The sequence below is a fragment of the Cordyceps militaris genome, assembly GCF_000225605.1.
Source record: "Cordyceps militaris CM01 unplaced genomic scaffold CCM_S00001, whole genome shotgun sequence".
NCBI classification, from domain to species: domain Eukaryota; kingdom Fungi; phylum Ascomycota; class Sordariomycetes; order Hypocreales; family Cordycipitaceae; genus Cordyceps; species Cordyceps militaris.
In genome coordinates, this window is record NW_006271969.1 from 4700901 (window position 1) to 4724435 (window position 23535).

Sequence of the window (23535 nt, forward strand, 5' to 3'; positions counted from 1 at the left end):
ATCATCTTCATGCATGGGCCGCATGTGGATGGTCATGGAAAGAGATGAGCGGCCTGCAGGGCGTGTGGCTTGGGCTCGTCCGCCCCGGGCGGTCAGGTTGGCACACTTTCGGAGCCTTGACTCACGGCCGACCCGTTTAGGTAGCCGATTCATGAACCCGGCTGGTTTAGTAGTCACAGTCACAAGTAAGAAAAGAGATTGCTTTTTGAGTAATAAAATTTTGTTATGTTTTTGGTCATCTAAATGATGGACTGAATGTTTTCTGTCTGTTTGCTATCCGAGAAAGCCATTGTTGGCATACCTCGTGCTGTGTGCCACTCCACCGCCTTGGCGGGAGCGGTCACTAATGTATGCATGCATGCCTATGTACAATTGTAAGAGTGGTGCAGCCCGTATATCCCAAAAATGAAAAACGCCAAAATATGAAAACAAAAGATGCCACCCCGATTGGTATAGTTTTTTGTAAACGCCGTGCAAATGCCAGAAGAAGCTCGCTAATCGCTGAAGAAGAAAAGAGTAGTCGCCAATGGACGAAATCGCGAATCTAGTAGACCATGATGGCCGATACCAGACCGGTCGGGTTGCGGCGGCTGTAGTACTCTTCCTCTCCGTACACTTGCTGCTCCTTGGCGTGCTTGGTGTCTGGCAAGGGTAGGGGCGCCTCGGCGGGCGAGGGCGGCATGGACTCGTCGTCGGACGAGTCGTCGTCGTGGTGGTCGAGGAGGAGCTCCGGCGGCGAGCTGCTATGCGAGGGCGTGCGGACGAGCTCGAGCTGAGCATAGTCCTCCTCCTCGTCGTCCTCCTCCTCATCGACCTGCTCGACCGTGATGGTCGGGAGCGCAGTGGTCATCTTGGCGTCCTCGTCGTCATAGTCAAAGTCGGAATCCGAGTCCGAGTCCGAGTCGGACTCGTCCTCGGCTGTGGCGGGCTCTTCGACGATGCGATCCGCCCACTGGATGTGGCGCTGCTTCGCGGCCGGCGTCTTGGAGGTGCCGCGGACAGACTGGTTGAACCAGCGCTCCTGCTCGCGCTCGGCGTCGGCGAGCTCAACCATGAGCGAGTCGAGCAGGTTGGCGTGTCCGACGAGCAGGCGCAGGTCGTGGTCGGGCTGGGCGGCCTCGCGCGAGAGCTTGGCGCGCGCCTTGTGCGCGAGGTAGTAGGTTTGTGTGACGGACATGGTCTTGCGCGAGGGAGCGGCGAGGACCTGGCGGCTGTGAATGGTGGTGGTGGTGGTGTGAGGGGCAGCGACGGGCTTGCTGCGGTGGATGGGAGTTGGTTGGAGAGTAGCGGTAGACATGTTGAGAAGGCAAAGAAAAAAAGTAAAAGGTGTGGATGAGACACTATATATGGATAGAGTGTGTATGAATTGTTTTGTTGGTGGTGGTTTTTCTTCTTCTTTCCTGTGAGTCAGGCCCGGTTGCGGGTACACGAAGTGGGCTGCAGGCAGGGATGGAGTCGATGGGATGTGCCTTTTGGAACAATGTATGGATGATGTGATTGTTGGGTGCGTAGTCGAAAGCGTCTGTGTGGTTGTGTGTAACTAGCAGGATTGTTGGAATGCTTCGAGTAGGTGCTTTGGACGTATGAATTGGGTCTGGATTGGATTGGAAACAAAAAGTCAGGGAGGTGTGGGAATCCGGATTCTTTTAATCTCGTCTTTGAATCTTGGTGTTCCCTCCCCCCCCCCGGGTCCCGGTAAGTAGGGGAAAAGACGACAAAGCACAGCCCGCGGCGTTGGGCGGAGTTTGGCATACGCGGACCCGAGACTCAGAACTTAGAGAGTTGTGGGCCCTGATGACAAGGCCCGTGGACATTAACAATCCCCGGCGGGCCGCTGACAGATGTGACTCGTGGGTCGGGCCCGAGAAGTGTGCTGCTGCTGCTGCTGCTTGCTAGCTTTGGTTGCGGCTCGCTCTCGCTCTCGCTCTTTGCTCGGATTTTTTGGGCCACAGGGGGTGGGGTTACACACACACTGCTAAAAGGCAAGGTCACTCGCCCCGTTTGCGGTACGTCCGCCGTGGCTGAGACACTGCACCCGCTGCCAAGTACCTCGAGCGCTTGCAGGTACCAGCTCGTTTCATCAACCCCCTCCGGGACCGAAGGACAGCGAGGAAAGGGAAAAAAAAAAAGGGTTGTCCCTCGGGTATGTACGCGCCCTGGCAAGTACAAACAACGCCCAGAGTTTACAGGGCGTCTAGTTAGTTGGGCCCATCCCCTCGGAATTGGACGACGACGACGACGACGACGACGACGACGCGACGACAACCAGGGACCGTGATGCAAGCTTGTGACAAGACCTGGAAGCTTCTCTCTCAGGCCAGATACAAAACCCGGGCACGCAATCGTGCATTCATCAGCCATTTGACGCACATGTCCAACTAGTCTGTCGTGCTTTTTGCTGAGGAATCTCTGACCACTAAACGTGAAGGACTCAGGTACCTAGCCTTACGAGTAGCCCCTAACGCCGTCGTCACCACCGCCAAAGCACACCATAACGCGCTGACCTAACGACGAATTAGGTAAACGCTGGCTTCTTGGTTGCAGCCCCGTGGATTCATAAGCGGCCGGATTGGAAACCTTACCTCCCTCTTTGTCGCCAGTATGGCCAGTATGTCCGCCTAGTTCCGCCGCCATCGTTTAATAATTCACAGCGCAGAATTTAAGCTCCGTTTCGCAACCGAGATTAGTCACAGGCGTGGCCTCATCACCCGTGTAGGGACACTAGACGACGTGTGTGTGGTGACACAGCCCTGTGAGGAGCCCGCTGCCCGGCCGCCGCTACGACGCCGGGACCGTCTCTTGCACCGCGCCCGGGATTCACCAGCGTATGTGGCTCAGCTATGTAGGTACGAATCTCTTCAAACCTCGCATTCCATCTTGCTGCAGCCTTGCCCTATCCAGCGGACCTTGTTTCCCCCTACGATATCGTGGCTGTACACTGCACGCAATCTTTCTTTTCTTTTCCCCAGCCTCGTTCTCTCTGCTTCCCCTGTTTGCATATCAATGCGACAATCCCGTTTCTGGCTGACGACAACAACTCTCGGAACCCATCAGAAGCGCTGCACAATAGGGCTGAATTTCATTCTCCGCTGACTAACTACTTGGTCCTTTTTTTGCTTGTCTTTTGTGCGGCACGTCAACCGTTCCGCCATGAACTTCTTTGCTTAATAAACCCAAGTCCGCCTCGGAACCTTGTAGAAACGCCGACAAACTGCTTTGAAATAATAAACAAGAGAAGAAGGAAAAAAAAAAAAAAAAGTCCGTTATGGTGCCGCTTCCGGTTTAGCGTCGGGCCTCTCTTCGGTACCGAGTCCGCCGCGCAGCCAGTCGGAAAGCTAGCTCAAAAGCTTGTTAGAAATCCGTCAGGTCACGCTCGCTGAATTATTAACCTGGAATACAGTACGTAACTACCGCCCGTCAAGCCGCATAAAGCCCGAGGGCCGACAGACGAGCAGTGTCACGATGGCGCTAGTTTAATGTACGACTGTGTTCAGTCATCATTCCTCCACGCGACGGTTCGGCATCGGCTCTGAGTCACGATGCAATGTCCTCGCAAGCGCTGGCCATGGTGCCTTCATCTACGAAATTAAGAGCCTCGCCATTACAAGCAAGTAAGCACAACAGCAGCCATTCCATGTCCGTCAGATTTTTGTCACTAGGGGGGTTTAATTGAGTTAATAATTTGATTGACTGTTTGCAATTGTTGGCACAATGTTCCAAAAATGCATATTCCCTTTTCTTGACGATTTCCGGTACCGTCTTGGTCTGCATTCCTCCCAACCGCCGGCCGCCTCACTTCCTCAGCTCGTTTGCATATACCCAGCCTTCTTTATATCAAATGCAAAAAAGGGGCTCATGCCGAAACAAGCGAGACAGCAGCTAGTTATTGTCCGATTCTTTCATGTTTTTCAGCCTCAAGCCCTGTCTATTTTCGGTCGCGGGGGAAACAACTACGTACAATATATCTACTCTGCACACAGACATAGTAGGACACGGCTCTCCTGCTTGAACTATTTACCCTCTGCGTATAAGTGCCAGTTCCTTGTTTCCGCAATCGCTGCCGCCCCATGACCGGTCACTCGCACACCGTTGCGGAATTGCAAAATGCCGCCGCTCGCATCCGGAACAAGGCCAGAATCGCCTTCTAGAAGCCTTCCCGGCACAAGCACCGACATGACATCGTGACCTTGTCCAGTAGCCGACTATCGACGATTTGTATGCCAGACGCCTTCCGATCCGCCCCGCACCGAGTGCAAAACCCCGTGGACCTGCAATTCCTCATAGATAGTTGCCCGGACCAAGCAAGGCTGTGGGAGAAAAATGACAGGGCTGCAGGAAGCAATCGGGTGCGGCGCACCACCTCTGTTGATCACAAGGCCCAACCTGCATCCCTTTTTATTTTCTTGACGATGGGGCGCGCTCGTCAGTTTCCACCATGACCACTCACAAAGTAAAAAAAAAAAAAAAAAAAAAGAAACCCCGTTACCCGTCGTCGGCGCCCAGTAACCGCCGTGGGCCGTGTCACACCCGTTGCTTCCGAACCCATATCTTGTGGACCTCCGGCTGCGGACCTTGACGGGTCACCAGACCGGTCGAAAATCGAGCAAAAGGATTTTTTTTAAAAAAAAATAAAAAAAATAAAAAAAACCCCAAGATGGAAGGAAAGAATTATCCGATGCGGCGACGGGGTTTACATGGCAATCGAAACGAATGATGCTTGTCCTATGACCACCTCGACATTGTCACGAGGATGGCGATAAACTCCCACCATAACTTGAACGGTGGACATAGACCTTGTACCATAATTAGTTGCACTTTGGATCTCAAATAGTGCATTGAACACCCTATTAACCAGTACTAACCGGTAATGGCTCGTGTACCCCAAAAGCCCCAAAAGTTTATTTCCAGTGCCAAGACGCAGATGCAACGACACTTGCTCCCACGCCGTCTAATAGACTTCATGTGCGTAACAGGCGCACCACTCCCCTCCGTGTAGTCTGCTGATAGAAGGTCCGTCAAAGTTGACGATATGAGCAACCGACCGTCCCGTTGACATGAAGTCGAGTTTGCGATTGGAACCGCTCGCCCCCAGTGGACCCTCGAGGCGAAAGCTTCCTCAGATCGTTCGACCTGGCTGGGTCGAGACCTTGAAGAATCTTGACAAATATGGACAGGAAATTGGTCAGTGACACCATCAGCTACCTCATGCTTGCTTAGCCATTATACTTTTGATTTCAGGTTTCTGGTCGAGAGCAGAGGACCTGGAGTCGCTGCGTTGATGAGTTCCGAGGCCCTGCCTGTCAGCTGGACAAGAGGACAGTACCGTACAGTTGACATGTGCTGGTTTTGTTTGTACCAATGACCAAGCAATGACTAAGTGGCAAACAGCGTGCAGGCCTCGCTGTCATTCACAGGTAAACGGCAATTGGTAGTCATATGCCGACATTGCCGACCAATGGTGAGATAAGAACGCTTGCGATATTGTACATGTCAGGAAGAACTGTATAAACGTGACATATTGCTATATGCTGTAGCCAAGTACTGTATCTTGGGTAAAGAAGAAAAGGAAATACGCCATGCCTCTATGCAAAAGAGCTTTGTAGACGTGACATATTGCTATATGCTGTAGCCAAGTACTGTATTTTGGGTAAAGAAGAAAAGGAAATACGCCATGCCTCTATGCAATACTGTGAACAGACACCACAACCATCATATACCCATACTCTTTTACGTGGCACGCAGCTTCTGCTTCCCCCTTTTCCTCTTGCCGCCCACCTCCTTGTTCTCCTCGACCTCGAGCAACGCCTCGCGCTTCTTCTCGCTGACCGTCTTGAGCGCCTCGCGCAGCACCCGCGTCTCCAGGTTGACGCCGTCCTCGGCCCACGCCTCCATCTCGCGGCCGACACGCTCCTCAATGGCCAGGACGAGCTCCACGTCGCGCTGGCCAACGAGCGTGACCGCCTCGCCGTCGCGGCCGGCGCGCGCCGTTCGGCCCACGCGGTGGATGTAGTCGTCCGGGTCGCGCGGGACGTCGTAGTTGATGACGAGGCTGACCTCGGGGATGTCGAGACCGCGCGCGGCGACGTCGGTGGCGATGAGGATGCGCGCGGCCGAGGCGCGGAACCGCGCCAGGTTGTCGACGCGCTGCCGCTGCGGCAGCTTCGAGTGCAGCGACGTCACGCGGTGGTCGAGCAGGCGCAGCATGTGGTGCAAAAAGTCGGCCGTCGCGGTGCGGTTGCAGAAGAGGATAATCGTCTTGTCCACGTTGGCCTCGGTGAGCAGGAACATGTGCAGGTAGTGCTCCTTGTGCGTGACGGGGATCTGCAGGTGCCGCTGGCGCAGCGTCGCGGGGATGGCGAGCCGCTGCGTGTCGACCTCGCACACAAACACGGGCTGCTTGCCGGGCTTGACCGGCATGGCGGCGAGCGCGCGCACCTCGGGCGTCATTGTGGCCGTGAAAAGGAGCGTCTGGCGCTCCGTCGGCGGCGGCAGCGCCGCCAGGCACTGCTCGACGTCGGGCAGCATGCTGCCGGGCCCTGCGCCGGCGTGCAGGAGCCGGTCCGCCTCGTCGAGGACCACGTAGCGCACGCGGCGCAGCCCGCCCACCGTGTCCTCGCCCGACGTGCGCACGTGGTCTGCGAGCCGGCCCGGCGTCGCGATGACGACGTGCGGTCGCTGCCGCAGCGCAATGGCCTGCGGTCGCATGTCGGCGCCGCCCGTGATGAGCAGCACCTTGAGGCTCTGCGGCGCGGCGATAGCGCGGAACTGCTCGTAGATTTGCAGCGCCAGCTCGCGCGTCGGCGTCAGCACCAGGCCAAAGATGGCCGTCGGGTCCTCGGCCCACCGCTGCAGCATGGGCACGGCAAAGGCGACCGTCTTGCCGGAACCTGTGCGGCTGCCGCCGATGCAGTCCCGGCCCTGCAGAATCTCGGGAATGCAGGCCTTTTGGATCCCGGTCGGCCGCCGGATAGCCATGTTGGCGAGCGACTGCACCAGCCACGGCCGCACGCGCAGAGCTGTGAATGTGGTGTTGGGATCGGTCGGCGCCAGGACTGGCGCGGAGGCAGCCCCAGCGTCGAGAGCGGCCTCTTTGACAGAGGGTTTGGCTGGTGCAGTCACCGTGCCCCTCTTTTTGATACGTGATGGTGCCGCAAACGATGTGAGAATAGGCTTCATGGTTTCTTTGAGGTTTTCTGGCTCATCGTGATCGTTATTGTCGTCGCTATCGACCTGGGCGCCTCCGTCTTCGCTTTCGTCGCTGGAACCATCCTGGCTCGTTCGACGCTGCTTGCGGGAGGCGGCATTGTCGAGGTAGTCGGACTCGTCTGAGGAAGCGGATCCCGCAGATAGAGTCTCGAAAGCGTCAAGAGAAGATCTTGACTTTTTTAGGACTGGCATGACTAGGTAGTTATGCGGCCGTGTCTCGTTGTAGAAGTCGTCGCCTGAGAAGTTGTCTCGATTTTTTTTTCAGTCAACGTCAAAGGGCTTATCGATAAGGAACGGGTAGACCCGCTGTAGCCATGGTGGGGCAGACCAGTATTCGGATGAAGGATATATGATATTGATTAATTTCAAATATATGTGCAGAAATTCTATTAGCTTGACTTTCATCTTCATGGATCATCCCCGCGCAGTTTTATGCTGGATACGGTATGGAGCTGTGTTATTGGCGGAATCGGAGCTCAACTTGATCATGCTCTCGGAAGCCGAAGACCTACCTCTACTAAGAATAAAGTCACAGTACGGATACGAGTCGACACACAGCAGAAGACAGATCAAAACAGTAGAATATTCAAAAAAAACAAATCCTTTCTGTCGTCGCACTTCTGTCGTTATCGGCTGCAGGCTATGTTTCGATGCGGTCAAGACCGTTGGTTAGCCTGTAAATTTCGGGCATGAACCGGCGCTTCTGCATTTCTTGGCAATATTATCATGTAGAGTAATCTAGTTTGCTGAACCTGCCGCTTGTTTTGCAAAAGTTCTTGTGAATCTTGCCTCATCATCGGCCAGTAGCATCACCTGGTGCTGTACTGCTCGGCCCATTCTGCTGCGCGCGGCAGAACTAGAAGTTCAAGAGGCAAATATCACCCCCCCATCGGCCAGCACAGGGTGAGGCGCACTTCTCTGCTGATTCGTCTAAAATGTTGCCAAGAGGTCGTACAACGTATTTTATGGAGTAGAGGAAGCACAAGTTCGGGTTGGCCGCAGCAGCTCGTGAACATTGCAGATACAGGCCGTGTTCTCGTGTGTCCGTTCGTGACCGCCGATTACTCTGCGTGGCTTGCATGCTTTGAGCGATCTGAGATCGGAGAGAGTGTATAAGTATGAGCCAGAGCCGGTCGTTGAGGCAGTGTCACGAACTGTGTAGAGGTCTACTGGCGTCACTCTGCAACTTGTCTGTAAATAATTCGTTGCTGTGAGTTGTTCATGGTCCGTCAACTATCAGTTTCAGACATACAAACTAACATTGTCGATCAGTTGCACGGCCAGCGCCGACTCCCGCCACGCTATGCACTTGCCGATTGCCGCTGTGGTGCTCAGCGCGCTGTATACCACTTGTGCTGCAGACTACTTGGAGGTTTACCAGAGATGCAGAGCCAGAGACAAATGTGAAGGTCTTGGCTATTTCAATACAGACTATGGCGAGTACGAGGTGAGCGGCAATGGCGGGTGCCATCGCACCAAGGTGCCATATATGACCGAGTTTTGTATCGACTGGCGTCTTGGACGCGCGCACTTTCGGTTCCAAGGACAGGGGGACAAGCGTTGCTTGCTTCTGGTGAGCACTCAAGACTGGAAGTGCTCGTTCAGAATGTGTTATGTACAGGTGTTTCAAGAGATTGGTTGCTACTGGTTTGCGGCAGAGTCTGGGCGGGAGGATGATGGTGCGCTTCCGTTTACCATGAAGAAGCCAGAGGTGGAATGAGAAGAGGAGGGTTGCGTTGAGTTGATAGCAGTCTTCCCAAATGGAAATACGGTCAGAATAACTAGTTAGTGGAAGAGTTAGCGATGGAAGTCTGCTGTAGGTTTCATGTGCTAGCGTCACCTTGCCATCATGACTGTTTGATTCTTTGGCTGCTGCTGCATGGATCACCAACGGTGTCGACAAGGGGCGCCACGGCGTTTGCGCCGTTGGCAACGGCCCACGGCACGATTTTTGATCGAATGAGGGGACGAGATTCATTAATAACGGGATACCAATGTGGCTGCAAGACTGATCATGTCGCTGTCCTGTGACGAGCTGCGTGAAGGAGGGTCGCACGCTTGTGACAAGGCCAGCGCAAACAGACAGAGGGGTCTCGGATGTGCGTTTGCAATAGCGTTGCCCCTGTACTCGTGCTAGGATGCGAGGTTGTTGCGGAAGGGCAGTGCGCTGATGACTACCTAATTACCGGGCATCCAAATGATGAAGAGGGAGCACAGACGTCGCGACTATGTATTAGCACCGCAAGGAAAGTTCCGAGAGCCGTGCAACCCGTGTGGTTTCTAGCAGTAATGCGCCACCGCGGAGAAGGATGGCGCCCGGGTGGAGGCAAGGAAAGTGATTGGATCTGGTGTGATGAAGTGATGAAAGGCTGACCGAGGCCTTGGTACAAAGTACCTGATCAAGAGATAATTGGCATGGATGGCAGCTGCAGAACGCAAATATGCTTTGTTAGTTATAGAAGAAAAAAGGAGAGAATCCCGGAATCAAGAAATAGTTTTAACAAGACAAGCAAGGCTGCTACGTCAACGGCGCTTTCTGGCCTGCGCGCTGGGTCCCGGGCGGTTACAAGACCAAAGCACGACTAAACGGACGTGATTAAGCGCTGAGCGGCCGGGCGCTGCTGGGATCGATGGCCAGTGAGTGGCCAGTGGCAAGTGGGCACTGGGCACTGGGCAGTTCCGTGCCTGATCTTTGGTCATCTCTCCCCCAGACAGATGGACGAGAGAAGGCCGAGATGGCGGGCGAATGCGAAACTGACAAGGGAGGGATTCCAAGCAGTCGCACACAACAAGTTAGCAAGTCGGCGTGCATTGCTGCTCGTAATCAGCAGCTGCAGGCATCATCTGGAACAAGTGCCTGTCACTGGTTGCAGAGCAAAACGGCCGCCCGCGACCCTGTTTTTGCGCCTGCAAAAAGTTCCAGGTCCTGCAGAAGTACCTACCAAATCCCCACCACCCGCCAACCTCCGAATGAAGATGCCCTTTAGCGCTTGCCACGGCCGCCAAATGCCGCCAAGTTCCAGTGCAGCACTTGGGCCGGCCTGATGCGACTGGACGAGACCCGCCCAAGGTACCTGGGTTGTACTTAGCTTACCGACCTGCGCACCACCCCTGCCTTTGCGCTGCCTAACTCTGCCATCTGCCATCTCCCTCTGTGTGTGATCTGCTGTTCTGTTAGTGCCAGGTAGGTAACGTTGGCAAGTCTTCACCAGCGCTTCTTCGCCTCCGACCGCCCGCCACCACAACCACCACAGTTTGTCTTGCTCACGACCCAACCGGACCTACCCCCCTTTCGCCTGCAGCCACCTGGACCTTGTTTTCGCCATTCTCTCTTCAGTCCTCATTCGTTTTTCCCATCCTCTTACGCATCTGACCCGACCTCCCAACGGTCTGCCAATCATCCAAGCTCTTACCAGCCGGACCACGTAACTGCTTCCCCTCACAACAGCTGCGGAAACTCGACCCTGCAACCTCGGTGGCAGATTTTCCCATCGCTCTTCGCAACGCCCGAACAATAACTACGCTCGACTCCTACATTCCTTTTCGAGCCCGCTGTCCCACGCACCATCACGAAAGCTCTTCCTCGAAAACCGCTAGCTCACCCGTTTTGTGCCTTAGAGGCCTTTACTTACGAATCTAGCGGGGCCTCATTGCCCGTTGAAACCGCTGACCTGACCTGGTTCTGCGATCTTCGGCACCACTACCACAACTTTGTCTCCCCTTCCGACGCTGGCCATTATTTTCCATCATGGCTGATGCCGGAGCCTCGCAGCCACATGGCCCAGGGAGCTCCTTCCAGGTACTGCCCCTCATCGTCGTCATCGTCATCAGAGTCGTCTTGCTCACTGCCTTGTATAGCCTCCCATGACACCCTCCGCTCCTCAGGTGCCCGCGCCTGCGACACCTGGCTTGGTCCCCATCATGAACGCGCCCGCGCCTCTTCTTCGTCCAGCTCTTCCTGGTGGCCGCCCCGGTGGCTCTCGAACCCCTCGACTCGGTCTCGCCATTCCGCCCTCTCCAAGCGTCAAACCTGTCTCCCAAGGTGGTCAACAAGCTCCCGGCCGACCGCCACTGCCAACCATGAACCTCGCCACACCCATGGGAAGCCATATCACTCCCTACGAACAGACGCCGAGGTTCAACAACTGCGCTCAGCCGGGACAGTCTGCGGGTGCTGGTAGCGAAAGCAGCGCAGCTCACTCGAGGTCTGGCAGCTTTGGTCCCCTCGATGGCAGAAACAGCAACCCCACATCTGCCGGTTCCCAGTTCTCTGCTCTGTCCTTTGCTTCGCAGCTATCACAGTTTGGTATCCCTGTTGGGCGCGCGCAAGGTACCCCCGATCCTGTATCCGCGGTTGGCTCCATGTACTCGGAGCGAAGCGATGGCGGCGTCATGATGGAGAGAGAAGGCAGCCTGCAAGGCCTAGAGGCTTTTGATAAGCTGAGCCTCGAAAAAGCCAGGGTTGGAGATGTTGAAGATCTTGACGACGAAGGCTGGAGAATTGCCAGCATGGAAAAGCGTATAGTCGAAATTGGAAATCTTGGTGAAGGTGCCGGCGGTGCTGTTACCAGGTGCACGCTCAAAGGCGGCAAGACTGTCTTTGCTCTAAAGGTATTTTGTCCCCGCGTGCTCTTGTATCATGACGCGCACCTAACATGCTCATTTAGGTCATTACGACAAACCCCGATCCAGACGTCAAGAAGCAGATTGTTCGCGAATTGGGTTTCAACAAAGATTGTGCTTCAGACCATATTTGCCGCTACTTTGGTGCTTTCGTCGACCCCTCTACATCCACTATATCCATAGCCATGGAGTTTTGTGAGGGCGGCTCGCTGGACAGCATCTACAAAGAGGTCAAGCGTCTTGGCGGACGTACAGGAGAAAAAGTTCTCGGCAAAATTGCCGAAGGTGTCCTCGGCGGACTGACATACTTGCACACACGTCGCATTATCCACCGCGATATTAAGCCCTCAAATATCCTCTTGTGCCGCAACGGCGCAGTCAAACTTTGCGACTTTGGCGTTTCCGGCGACTTTGGTACTAAGGGCGAGGCTAACACCTTCATTGGCACCAGCTACTACATGGCACCAGAGCGCATCACTGGTCAATCATACACCATCACATCAGACGTTTGGTCAACCGGTGTGACCTTGCTCGAGGTTGCCCAACACCGCTTCCCCTTTCCAGCAGATGGCACTGAGATGCAACCACGTGCCGGTCTTATCGACTTGCTCACCTACATTGTGCGGCAGAACGTACCAAAGCTCAAAGATGAGCCTGAGATGGATGTCTACTGGAGTGATAATTTTAAATACTTTATCGAGTGCTGGTACGCATCCGTGTCACCCACCTGCTCGTCTTACTCTACTAACTGTTTTTAGCCTGGAAAAGCAGCCTAATCGCCGTGCGAGCCCCTGGAAAATGCTGGAGCACCCCTGGATGGTCGAGATGAAGCCAAAGAGAGTCAACATGGTCAAGTATCTGTCCTTTGTCTGGGGCTGGGACGGCGAAGCCGCAGCATAAGTCTTGGCGTCATGTACCCGGAGGTGGTTGCAAAGCGGCTCCTCGAAACTTCCCTCTCCATTGGCAGCCTCGCATTGCTAGCGTTTGGCTCATGATCCCTTCCACATTAGCATTTACCAGCGGGTTTCGAACATTTTGCAGCATCTCTTTTCAAGCGCAAAGGCTTGAAGGAACAAACCCTCGCATACTACACAAACGCACCGCACTACAAATCATATATCCAGTTGCATCATTCGGAGCATACACAGCAGGAGCAAAACAAATCAGCATGATGGATCATGACATGTTTGAAAGAAAAAAAAGGGAGACGTACTGTTGAAATTGGCCGTCTGCTACTTTCTACCTCCCTGGCATTTTACCCACTACTTTCATTAATGAAATACATACACACACACACAGAGAACAGTTTGGGGACACCTTTTTTTGTTTGGGAAGAATTTCGGATACCTTGGGAATGAGTATTATGGCATATTGATGTTGGCATAATCGTTTTTTTTTTAACTCATTTTCCATTCTTTTTTAGTTACGTATCTTTCTCGGCGTCATCTTGGAATATGAAACATTTTATATACATGTAGGCATTCTTGGCATTTCAATGCTCGTTGAAAACACATGGCTCGTAATCATCTTTTGTTCCAGCAGAGTCGTCTACTCTTCCTGCATGTCGCCCATCAGCTCCCTCAGCGTCACGGTCGCATAGGCGCTCCGTCCCAGCTGAAATTTGACCACTGCCGCAATTTTTTCCGCGGCGGCGGCGGCGTCGTCGCCATTTTCTCGACTGCCCTCGTCCATCTTGGTCTTCTTCGCTGCGGGCTCCTCCGCCGCCTCCTTGAGAACGTCCAGGTCCGTCGGGTGCATCTGCTCCTTGTCGTCGGTGTAGGTGCGAAACTCGATGCTTGGGGGCGCGAGGAAGCGGTTCATGAGCTTGCGGTACCGGCCCGGCAGGCTAAACTCGCGGCGCATGCGCATCATCTTGCGCGGGTCCAGGCTGCCGTTGTCTGGGCGGCCCATGAAGTCGGTATAAAAGGCGCCAACGTCATTGTCCGGGTACGCGACCTGGTAGCCGGGCGTGGGTAGCACGACGTCGTAGATGGAGTAGCGGCCGCTAGCGGCTTCCTCAGCGGTGAGCGGCCGGGCGCGGACGGGCGCGCTATCGTCGTCGTCGACGGGATTGATGATGTCGTCGCCGTCGTCGTCTTTGCCGGCAAAGAGCGGTTCGGCGGCGTCGTCGGCGATGACGAGATCGCCGGCGACGACGCGCGTGCCGTGGCGCTCCCAGCGCATGCTCGCCGCGTGGTTCCAGACGTGCGACTGGTAGGCGTGCAGGTACATAGAGCGCAGCCCGCGAGTAATGTGCGTCAGCGCGCCGACAAAGTCGCGCATGGACGAGGCGCCGGCGCGCGTGAGGTGCCGCGTCACGCACACCTCGGCGGAGAAGCGGCGCGGCATCATGCTGGCCGCCTTCTTGGCGTCCTTGCCGGTGCGGAAGAGCATGCAGGCGTGATGCCGCGCGAGCTCCTCCAGGTTGGTCTTCTTAGTGCCATCTTGTTGGTCCGCTGCGGCGGCGGCGGCGGTCTCGTACTCGGCAGCGAGTTCGGGGTCGTAGGCGAGGAGTGCCTCGACGGCCTCCTCGTACTTGTCGCCGAGGATGAGCTTGCCAATGTCATGCGTGCCAATATGGTGCGTGCCGAAGCGCTGGTGGCCAAAGTAGTTGATCCAGCCGTGTGTGGCCATGTGCTCGAGCGCGCTGCCCACGTTGCTCCTCAACAACTCCAGCTGCTCGGCCACCGACTTGGGTGTCTCGCCGCTCTCTTCCACGACGTGGCAGTTCTTGAGCGTGATGACAAACTCGTTGCCAAGGAGCTGTCCGAGGTGGATGCCCTCGTCGCGGTATTCGTAGTCGCCGGTCGCGATGCCCCAGAGGTTGCCATTGAGGCCTGCGAGGTTGCGCTGCTGCGTGTGGCGGATGGAGCACCGCTGCGCCGTCGACGCGCGCCGGTCTTTGGTACCCGCGTACCCAATGGCCTGTGGCTTGGACCGAATCATGCGCGCAATTTGCGACACGGCATCCATGGTGTCGCGATTGTCCTTGTAGAGTGTAAAGTGCAGGTATTCGGCCGTAGGACGATTGTCCTTGCGTTCCCGGTTGTGATCGCGCTGCTGGGCGCCGCCGCGGCTGCGCTTCTTGCCACGCGGCCGGTCACGAATCGCCGTCGCCACGATGCCCCCGCTTCCGTCTGTGGTGGTCTCGACGCGGGACTGGAAGATGCGGCGCACCTCTTGGTGAATCTGGCCGCGCGTGTGCTTCTCGTCAATGGGCTCCGACGAGGTGGGCTGGACGGGCTGCTCTGGGTCAGCGGTTTGCGCCTCGCGGAACATGTCCACGAGCTCTTGCGCAAATTTCTCTCCTGCGAGATCTGCCAAGATCTTGACGTCCTCTGGTGCCACCTCAATCACTTTTACAGGCGGGTTCGGCTTTTCGCTCTGCTCTTCCGCCGGCTTGGTCTCGGCGTCGGTGGGCTTGGTGTCGGTAGCTTCCTTACCTGTGATACCCTCGGCTTTTTTTTGCTCTTCCGTGAGTCCAACAGTTTTCAAATGGATCACGTTTCCGTCCAATCCAATCTCATTGACCTGAAAATCGGAAAACCTGGTGCGCGTTAGCTCACAGCTCGAAGCTCGGACGACCCATGCTGCTTTACCGAACTCTCATTTCTCCAGCCCATGAGAAAGGAAGCGGAGTGGCGCGCTGCGTAATTCCAAGCACCTTGTCGCGCGCAGCTGCACCGCGTGCGTGGTATTTTGCAGGCTCGGCCATGACTACTTCGATGAGGGCGAATCTGAGCCGTCAACGGATCTAATGTCGAAGTCTCTGCGCATCTTGATTAGTTGAACTGGGCCCACCATTTCTGCCGGTAGAATTCGTCAAGGGCCCCTTTATGGAAAGCGGTGAGCGAATGCTGGTCGTATTCGGTAGGCGGTGAGAAGCTTCCAGGGTAGTCTCAAGCCTCGTCGGTTCTGACAAAGTCATGAGCGGCAAGTGGCAATAGAAGGTCAAAAAAATAGGAGTTAAGGAGAGTTAACAGATTTTTCCTGTAGTATCGTATAGATTCGCTTTTTCAAGTGGAACTGTGCGGTTGTGCTAAGTCAAGCACGTTCAGCGTGCTACTGGTCAATGTTCCTTCCGTGTAAGTCAAATGGGGAAACTTGAAGCTGGGAGAGACGATGCATGGCGTGCTTTTCCCATCAAAGCAAAAAAGCTCGGCATGGAAATCCAACACCGCCCATATCTCAAAATAGCTGCCGAGGATAGTGACGATTCGTCCCCAGACCCTGAACCGAGATCATTTCCAGGGCCAAGAGGTATGAGCCGTACCTGGAGCGGAATGACTCGCCATTAACTTGCAACAAGGAACTTTCCCAGAACCTCCATTATCCGGACTTGCGAGTCTGACAAACCCGTTAAATCGATATCAATTCAACAACTCGGCTATTTTGAAGCTATGCGATGCCACTCGGGCACAATTGCAAGAGCACCAATACCTTGGCCCGCGCGCGGATGAACTGCTCCGACTATTGAGCGCCATGAAGAATGACGAGTTAGATGGCAGATACTCGGTAAATATAGGCACCATCAGCGCTTGCCGTTTGGATAAGCTACTCGTCGACATGTTACGGCCCGAGAACGCCTGTTCCAGTACCGAAGTCGCCTTGGCATACAACTTACAGAGAAAATGGAGGCTGCGTTTCCGGCAAGAATACTTTGACCTCGATAAAAAAAGGCTCACAAAGTTTGCGGCGAGGTACGGCCAATTGCGAGGCATATCATTTGCAAATTCGCACTTATTTTCTCACGACCGTTGGCAAACAATGCGATGCGACAGTTTGTCTGAAGTGGAGGGAGATCAGCAGTTCGAGCCGGGGCAGTAAGTAGATCGCCCCTACTAGTCAGAAGGAATAACTCATAACTTCTGACCCATCTATAGCTAGTGGTTGAATCTGGCTTGTGCGGCTCGCGACGGTGTCGTTGGCTCTACTCATGAAACTCCTACTAACAAAGGAAGATACGGATTTGCAGCTCTGCCATTGATGAGCGGAAGTGAAGTCATCGAGTCCGACAAGAATTTGACTAAATATTCCAGAGACTCAACACTATCAGAGGCTCCAGTCTCGTTGATTTCCCAAGTTGGCGCCAAAACTCGGCTACTCCGTGGCCATTGCCTGAAGAGTCCGCTCGCTCCCCAGAGCGGACTGAGATATGACGGGCTGTATGCGGCCAGGCAGATTATTGACTACAAATGCTAATTCGCACTCATAGATACGTCATCCGCCAATACGGACACAAGCTCCAACCGGCAACCGGGCTCCACAGGGTTGTCATTACTTTAGAGCGCGTCCCGGGGCAAAAACCTATGGAAGAGCTTTTGCATATACCATGGCCCTCGCAAATGGATGACTGGTCAATGTTTGAGAAGTACGAGGGGGAAATGGTCAAGAAACAACAGGGGAACGAAGCATTTACCGAATGGAAATTTGAAAAAGAACAAGAGAGAGTCAATCACTCTCAATGGGAGAGAGTAACACGAATGACGGCAGATTTGCTGCAGAGAAAGCAGGCCATGGTGCGATTCGCAGACGACGATGTAGAAATCCCCTGAGACTTACATAGATCCGTACCACCACCTCCAACAATCCTCTGAGGCTGAGGAGAGATCATCCTATTACATGGTTACTGTTGGCAGACTGCTAAGTAGTTTTTTTTTGAAGAATTGATTGAAATATTTCCTGTTGAGAATGAACACTAAGTAGCAGCTGAGAGTAGACGTTTCGCGAATGGACACTGCCAGTGGAAGAATCTGAGAGTTGACATCGTCGTCGAAGGCTGGGCTGCAGCGGCGCTTGTGAGAGGGCGGCTGGGCTGGCCCACCAACAGAACTGGCAATTGCTGACCCCACGACTTCTTCAACACTACTCGTCTGCAGCAAAAACTTATTCACGTTCCAAAACATGGGCAAAAGTGACAAGAAAGCCGGCGACAAGTCCGGGGCCAAAGCCAAGGGAGGCGACAAGGAAGCGGCCGGCAAGGCCAAGGGTGCGCAGTTGATCAATGTTCGCCACATCTTGGTGAGTGCCGCTCCCCTCACTGACGTCGCCAGAGATGATGCGCGTCGGCAGGCTGACTTTGAAATACACGTAGTGCGAAAAGCATGCCAAGAAGGAGGAAGCGCTCGCCAAGCTCAACGACGGCGTCAAGTTTGACGAGGTGGCGCGCAACTATTCAGAGGATAAAGCGCGCGTGGGTACGTCGAGGCCGCATTTTTTCTCATGGATGGATATGGTGGCTAACTAACACGCGACGTTCTTGTCTCCAGGGGGCGCGCTAGGCTGGAAGCCGAAAGGAAGCTTTGATCCCAAATTCGAAGAGGTTGCTTTTGCGTTGGAGCCCAGCACGACGAATAGTCCCAAGATTGGCGAAGCCAAAACCGAGTTTGGCTACCACATCATCATGGTCAGTATTATAATGTACGCCCAGTCAAGAACGCTGTGTCTAATGCCGTTGCAGGTAGAGGGTCGCAAATAGAAATTGCATTACAGGCACACGTTTAACAAAAAGTTGAACGCATCAATCACATACAAGGTTCAGGCCATTGTTTTAAACACTTTTTTTGTTCGTCTTTCCTCATGGGCGACAATGCGTCATCATCATGAGAACAGGAATTCATTATGCCAATGAAGCGGCTTAGAGTACAAACCGCCGTTCAATTCCAGCGGTCTCAGACCGGAGCCCGCAGTCTCTATACCCTCCTCAAAATACATTCGTAACGCCTGTCCAAAGCCTAATTTTGGGTGTTTTTGTTTTGTCTGTTTCCTTACTCCGCAGACTGGAAGTAGTTCATGATGACGGAGCGCTCCTGCGACTCCTCACCCCAGTCCTTGACGACGACGCAAGAGCAGTTGACGACCTTGCGGGCGTTGCCCTCACGGTCGAGGACGCCTGTGCGCAGAAATCGTTAGTATATCGCGTCCACGGGAATTCCAGCAGCCCTTCCGTTGGCGGGGGGGGGGTTGGTGGAAAAAACGTACAAAGACCGGCCCACTCGCCGAGCTGCTTGCCGTCCTGAACCTTGATCAGAGGGATCTTGTGCTCAGAGCAGAGGGCAGCGACGAGCTTCTTGTAGGCATCCTCCTCGCAGTTCTCGTTGAGGACGCACATGTGGGCCTGACGACGGTCGAGAGCCTTGGAGGACTCGCGGAGACCGCGGGCGAGGCCGTCGTGCATGAGAGCCAGCTTCAGAACACCCTTGAGGGCATCCTGAACGGACATCTGACCCTTGGGGGCATCGCCGGACACCTCGACCTCCTCGACGACTTCGGGAACGTTGTCTTCTACGTCCGACTGTAGTCTCTGTCAGTGTCTTTTGATCCCAGAATCATTTCTGTGCCATGTTTGACCGCCACGTTTGAGGAGATTTCCCCGACCAATCGATTGTCGCAATGATGCAGAGGAGCGTGCGTGTGCATCGCGCAACTTTGCTTTCGACCCATGAATGACGGAAATAACGGTAAACCGGGTTCGATGTATTTTTTTGCTTTCGGTGCGCGACGCTCATCACTTCAATCGGTCCGTCGGGAAACTCAAATGGCGGTCGGTATCAAGACTTACCATCTTGATTGTATTTATTCTCGTCGGGCGATCCTCGAAGATTTATCGTTTGTTTGGAAGAGAGGGAAAAGAAGAAAGAAAAAAGGGAAGTATGAGGTACAGGTTTAATTTTGCTAAGGACTGTCGTGCGTCCCACGCACAGGCTGGCGATAGCGGGGATTGGCCGCACCACTTTTTTTTTCCCTGGGCTTAAGCGACACCGCCAGGGAAAGAGACCAACCAAAGTGCGTTACCCTTAGGGCAATTTGTCGTGCACGGACCACAAGGGCACACCATCCACTTTCCTTTTTGCACTGGGCAGAGGATGGAAGACTGGTGATTGTCCGCTGACGCTTTTTTTTCCCTTTCCTATCCCACTTACAGACTATCTTGTCAACATCAAGAGGTATGTGAAAAACAGCAACAGGAAATTTGCTGATCCCCGCTCGACGGGTGATTCGACATCGACATACCACGACGAACATCAGGACGATGCCTCTTCCTTCGTGGCAGGGGGAAGGCAATCCCAGACACGGTACCTCTTGCGAGCGGTCGGAAACAAAGACAACACCATTGAAAGATGTACTGTTGCCAACTCGCGAAGCGTAACGGGGAAACCCACTGTCTGGCGATACGCCTCTCCCTCTTCGACACTATATGAGCTGCTGAACCCTCGTCGACTTGGTCAATTTCGAATCGCTCGAGGGCACTCTTCCTTGCTCATGCGCCGCAGCGTCGAGGCTAATATGATCTTTGGCAGATACCTCATTTCCACTCCCACGACTTGAGAATCTCCATCCAACACCGCCAACATGGTCCGCACCTCCGTCCTCCACGATGCGCTCAACGCCATCAACAACGCCGAGAAGTCCGGCAAGCGCCAGGTCTTGATCCGCCCTTCCTCCAAGGTCATCATCAAGTTCCTCCAGGTCATGCAGCGTCACGGTACGTTTTCCCCGCCATATCCCACGTCTCTTGCATATTCAGTCTCGGGGGGAGGGCACATATTCGCTCCAAAGAGAAGGGGAGTCAGGTCTCTTTATTGTTCGGCATGATAACTAGGGCGACGGTCTCTGTACACTACCACGACTCAGCCCCTATAAATTGCCGATAGATTTGAACTGCGTCGGACCTGAGCGCTCTATTCGAAGCGTTTTCCTTCTCTCAAGGGGGTGGGAAATATGTGCTATGCCGTCTATGCTAGGGTTGTCGCGACACCATTTTTTCTTTTTTTTTGCTGACTTTGCTTCTTTTTGCAGGCTACATTGGCGAGTTCGAGGAGGTCGATGACCACCGCTCCGGCAAGATCGTCGTCCAGCTCAACGGCCGTCTCAACAAGACTGGTGTCATCTCTCCCCGCTACAACGTCCGTCTCCAGGACCTCGAGAAGTGGGTTGTCAAGCTGCTCCCCGCCCGTCAGTTCGGCTACGTCATCCTCACCACCTCTGCTGGTATCATGGACCACGAGGAGGCCCGCAGAAAGCACGTCGCCGGCAAGATCATTGGCTTCTTCTACTAAATGCGAGTTGTTGAAGGCGGTCTTGTCTTGTGAGGGTGAAGAGCAAAACGAAAAACAATCTATAAATGGATAAAAACGGTTAGGGCACTTGGCGTTTTTGGGACTGTTGCAGTCGATACCATTAGCATCCATTTACATAGGAGCGAAATGATTAACGCCCTAGTAATGAGACCTGTTACGAGATGCCCCATATACTGAATGGAAATTTGTATGTGAATGCTGACTATCTTGTCTGACTGGCAAGTCATGTATATTCAGGTGCTGTAGTTCCCTGTACTGTCTATGCTTGAACAATGACCACGGCTTCAGAGTCTGCAACCTCGACGACCAGCTTGCCGCCCTTGTCTGCGGTTACCTGCTCATTGCTGGGCAGAGCGCTCACCCGCTCGGGCTTGCCCGCCGTCTTGGCCTCATACGCGAAGCCATTGAAGGCAACGCCCGTCTTATCTCGGGCCCCCGGTGCCCAAAGACGCTTGACGGTCCAGCGCGACTCCGGCTCGACCTTGACGGCGTACACCTTCCTGCCGCGACTTGTGCCGGCGGCCGCATCATACTCGCGCAGGTTCAGAATGGCAATGCGCTCCAGCACGCCGTCCACATACGCGCCGTAGCCCGAGTCGACGTCGGCGCGGCCGCCCAGCGGCAGCGTCCGCACCCGGATGGCGGACGCGTTGGCCAGGAACGTGGCAGCCGCCAGCTTCCCGTAGTAGGCGGGCTTGGTCTGCAGCGGGGCCACGGGGGACCAGGCAGCGTACGGCGAGCCGATGGCCTGGTGAAAGTGCACGCGCTTGACAATGCCCGTCGCCGCCGCGTGCAGGGCAAAGTCCATGCCCCAGAGCGCGGCGCCAAAGACGTCCGAGAGCCCAGCGGCGCCGCCCCCGTAGAGGCTGTTGTGCTCGCCAATGACATAGTCGGCGTTCGCGACAATGGACTTTGCGTACGACACGTGGTTCGCGAGGGAGCGGGCGACGGCCGTGTGGTTCATGAGCGTCGCTTGCAGCGTGACGCCGGGCTGCGTCGCGCCGGCCATGTAGTTGTGCACCGAGACCTGGGCTACGCGGGCGAGGCTGTCGCCGCGGGGGGCGTCCTTGTACATGTCCGGAACGCGCAGGCGAGAGCCGGGGGAGCTGACGGAGGGGAACATGTAGCGCAGGTGCTCGACCATGTCGGGGCACGCGGCGCGCAGGTACTTCTCGAAGCGGGCGGTGGTGTTGGTCCAGTCGGCGAGGTAGTCGTCGACGTCGTAGTTGCTGCCGCGGCGCTTGCCAATGTAGAGGTCGGGCTCGTTGCCGACCTCAAAGAGGGACAGCTGGCCGCGCAGCGCGCGGCACACGAGCGGCACGGTGGCCTCGAGGGTGTGAAAGCCGGACGAGTTCCATGTCGCGACGTTGAAGTTGTGCGAGTACAGTGTGCCCTTGGGGAACGCGCCGTACGAGTCGAAGAACTTGGGGCCGATGCACTGGAAGGCGCCGGGGTCGGCATGGCGACAACTACTAGCAGTTGGCGTCGTGAGAGTCGCATCATAGATGGCGCGGTCCCTGAATTTTGGTAAGCTTTGATGTGTGTTTGGCCCAGGAGCAGGAACCGGCCTGGCGTCGTAGTTACTTACGCCGAGTTTCCGCCTACGCGAACAACCATGGGACTTCCCTGGGCACTGGCCAGACCATTGATGAGGTTGTTGGAGTACTCATTGGGATTTGATTTCGAACCTAAGGTTTTTTTGTTAGTTGTGTCGCCATTCGCGGAGCCGACAGAGCATACGTACCAGCCCAGTCTGGAAATCCAATCAGCTCAATAGAGAGCGAGACGAACGACGATTATAGACTGCCGTCGGTATTGATTGCCCATGCGCTAGGCACGATGGCCGCTGTGAGAGCCAAGAACCTGACCATTTTTGTAGCAGGCTGTATAATACAAAAGCGCTTGATGAGAGGGTATAGACCAGAAAGAAGTATATCCCCAACGCCAATCGTAGCGGATCACTGAGTATTAATAGAAAAGCTATGCTCATGGCCCTGACAATCGGAGTCATGGGTGGGCTTTTGCACCGGACCGAACCTGGGATGTTCCAGCAATAGGGGAATTTTCCGTGTCATTAGTGCCGCGATGGTGAGATTTGAGGCGCAGTCTTGTCTTGCGCCTTGGGTGCCGGCATGGGAATGAAATTCAACCAGTATGATACCGTGGGTATACTCGAAAATGTCAGTCCTTGGAGGAACTAATGCATGTACTTTAGGACGGAAGCGTTTTATGATATTGCCTTGGATCGGCGGCGCTCAGCTCTCAGCGACTTTGGCGAATCAAAGGCATCGAAGTTGGCAAAGGCTAATTCCTTCCCTAACGGCAATTCTTGTCTAACAAGCATCCATACAGAGGGAGCATGATATTTCATTCGGGGAGCAAAGTTCCCAACGTTGCACGACATTCGTCCGGTAGTAGATCAACACACTGCACAAACAACGACAAATAGATACACACATCATGAGGACCACCGAGCAAGATCATGTCGTTCTCCCTGTAGACGACGCCTACTATGAGAGCCCGCAGGCCTGGGTAACCGACAACTTCACCGTGACCCTCGGAGGCTACCTCGAGTTCTTCAACTGATAGCCCCCCCCGCCGCCCCTCGCCTGCCCATGCGCTTCTG

General features: G+C 54.8%; 9 protein-coding genes across 9 annotated transcripts; 5 read left to right on the top strand and 4 right to left on the bottom strand.

Annotated features, from left to right (window-relative positions):
- Positions 1-544: 544 nt before the first annotated feature.
- Positions 545-1297, bottom strand: CCM_01457 (uncharacterized protein; the record flags this gene model as incomplete). Its single annotated transcript, XM_006666613.1, has 1 exon — positions 545-1297. The coding sequence occupies one exon, from the start codon at positions 1295-1297 to the stop codon at positions 545-547; it is 753 nt and encodes a 250-aa protein (XP_006666676.1).
- Positions 1298-5727: 4430 nt separating this feature from the next.
- CCM_01458 (ATP dependent RNA helicase (Dbp8)) lies at positions 5728-7522 on the bottom strand (the record flags this gene model as incomplete). The annotated part of the gene is made up of 2 exons (XM_006666614.1): positions 5728-7442; positions 7510-7522. 2 exons carry the CDS (start codon positions 7520-7522, stop codon positions 5728-5730), a joined length of 1728 nt encoding a protein of 575 aa, XP_006666677.1.
- Positions 7523-8324: 802 nt separating this feature from the next.
- CCM_01459 (uncharacterized protein) lies at positions 8325-8926 on the top strand (the record flags this gene model as incomplete). Its single annotated transcript, XM_006666615.1, has 2 exons — positions 8325-8416; positions 8479-8926. 2 exons carry the CDS (start codon positions 8325-8327, stop codon positions 8924-8926), a joined length of 540 nt encoding a protein of 179 aa, XP_006666678.1.
- Positions 8927-10954: 2028 nt separating this feature from the next.
- On the top strand, positions 10955-12729 carry CCM_01460 (MAP kinase kinase; the record flags this gene model as incomplete). Its single annotated transcript, XM_006666616.1, has 4 exons — positions 10955-11005; positions 11065-11817; positions 11874-12535; positions 12588-12729. 4 exons carry the CDS (start codon positions 10955-10957, stop codon positions 12727-12729), a joined length of 1608 nt encoding a protein of 535 aa, XP_006666679.1.
- A 648-nt stretch (positions 12730-13377) lies between these two features.
- On the bottom strand, positions 13378-15544 carry CCM_01461 (pseudouridine synthase TruD/Pus7, putative; the record flags this gene model as incomplete). The annotated part of the gene is made up of 2 exons (XM_006666617.1): positions 13378-15376; positions 15429-15544. 2 exons carry the CDS (start codon positions 15542-15544, stop codon positions 13378-13380), a joined length of 2115 nt encoding a protein of 704 aa, XP_006666680.1.
- Positions 15545-15992: 448 nt separating this feature from the next.
- Positions 15993-17384, top strand: CCM_01462 (uncharacterized protein; the record flags this gene model as incomplete). The annotated part of the gene is made up of 5 exons (XM_006666618.1): positions 15993-16089; positions 16139-16529; positions 16611-16652; positions 16869-16994; positions 17045-17384. The coding sequence occupies 5 exons, from the start codon at positions 15993-15995 to the stop codon at positions 17382-17384; spliced, it is 996 nt and encodes a 331-aa protein (XP_006666681.1).
- Positions 17385-17733: 349 nt separating this feature from the next.
- On the top strand, positions 17734-18307 carry CCM_01463 (Peptidyl-prolyl cis-trans isomerase, PpiC-type; the record flags this gene model as incomplete). Its single annotated transcript, XM_006666619.1, has 4 exons — positions 17734-17850; positions 17924-18026; positions 18099-18235; positions 18290-18307. The coding sequence occupies 4 exons, from the start codon at positions 17734-17736 to the stop codon at positions 18305-18307; spliced, it is 375 nt and encodes a 124-aa protein (XP_006666682.1).
- Positions 18308-18596: 289 nt separating this feature from the next.
- On the bottom strand, positions 18597-19393 carry CCM_01464 (40S ribosomal protein S12; the record flags this gene model as incomplete). The annotated part of the gene is made up of 3 exons (XM_006666620.1): positions 18597-18721; positions 18811-19123; positions 19391-19393. 3 exons carry the CDS (start codon positions 19391-19393, stop codon positions 18597-18599), a joined length of 441 nt encoding a protein of 146 aa, XP_006666683.1.
- Positions 19394-20181: 788 nt separating this feature from the next.
- Positions 20182-20888, top strand: CCM_01465 (40S ribosomal protein S22; the record flags this gene model as incomplete). Its single annotated transcript, XM_006666621.1, has 2 exons — positions 20182-20314; positions 20629-20888. The coding sequence occupies 2 exons, from the start codon at positions 20182-20184 to the stop codon at positions 20886-20888; spliced, it is 393 nt and encodes a 130-aa protein (XP_006666684.1).
- Between the last annotated feature and the right edge of the window lie 2647 nt (positions 20889-23535).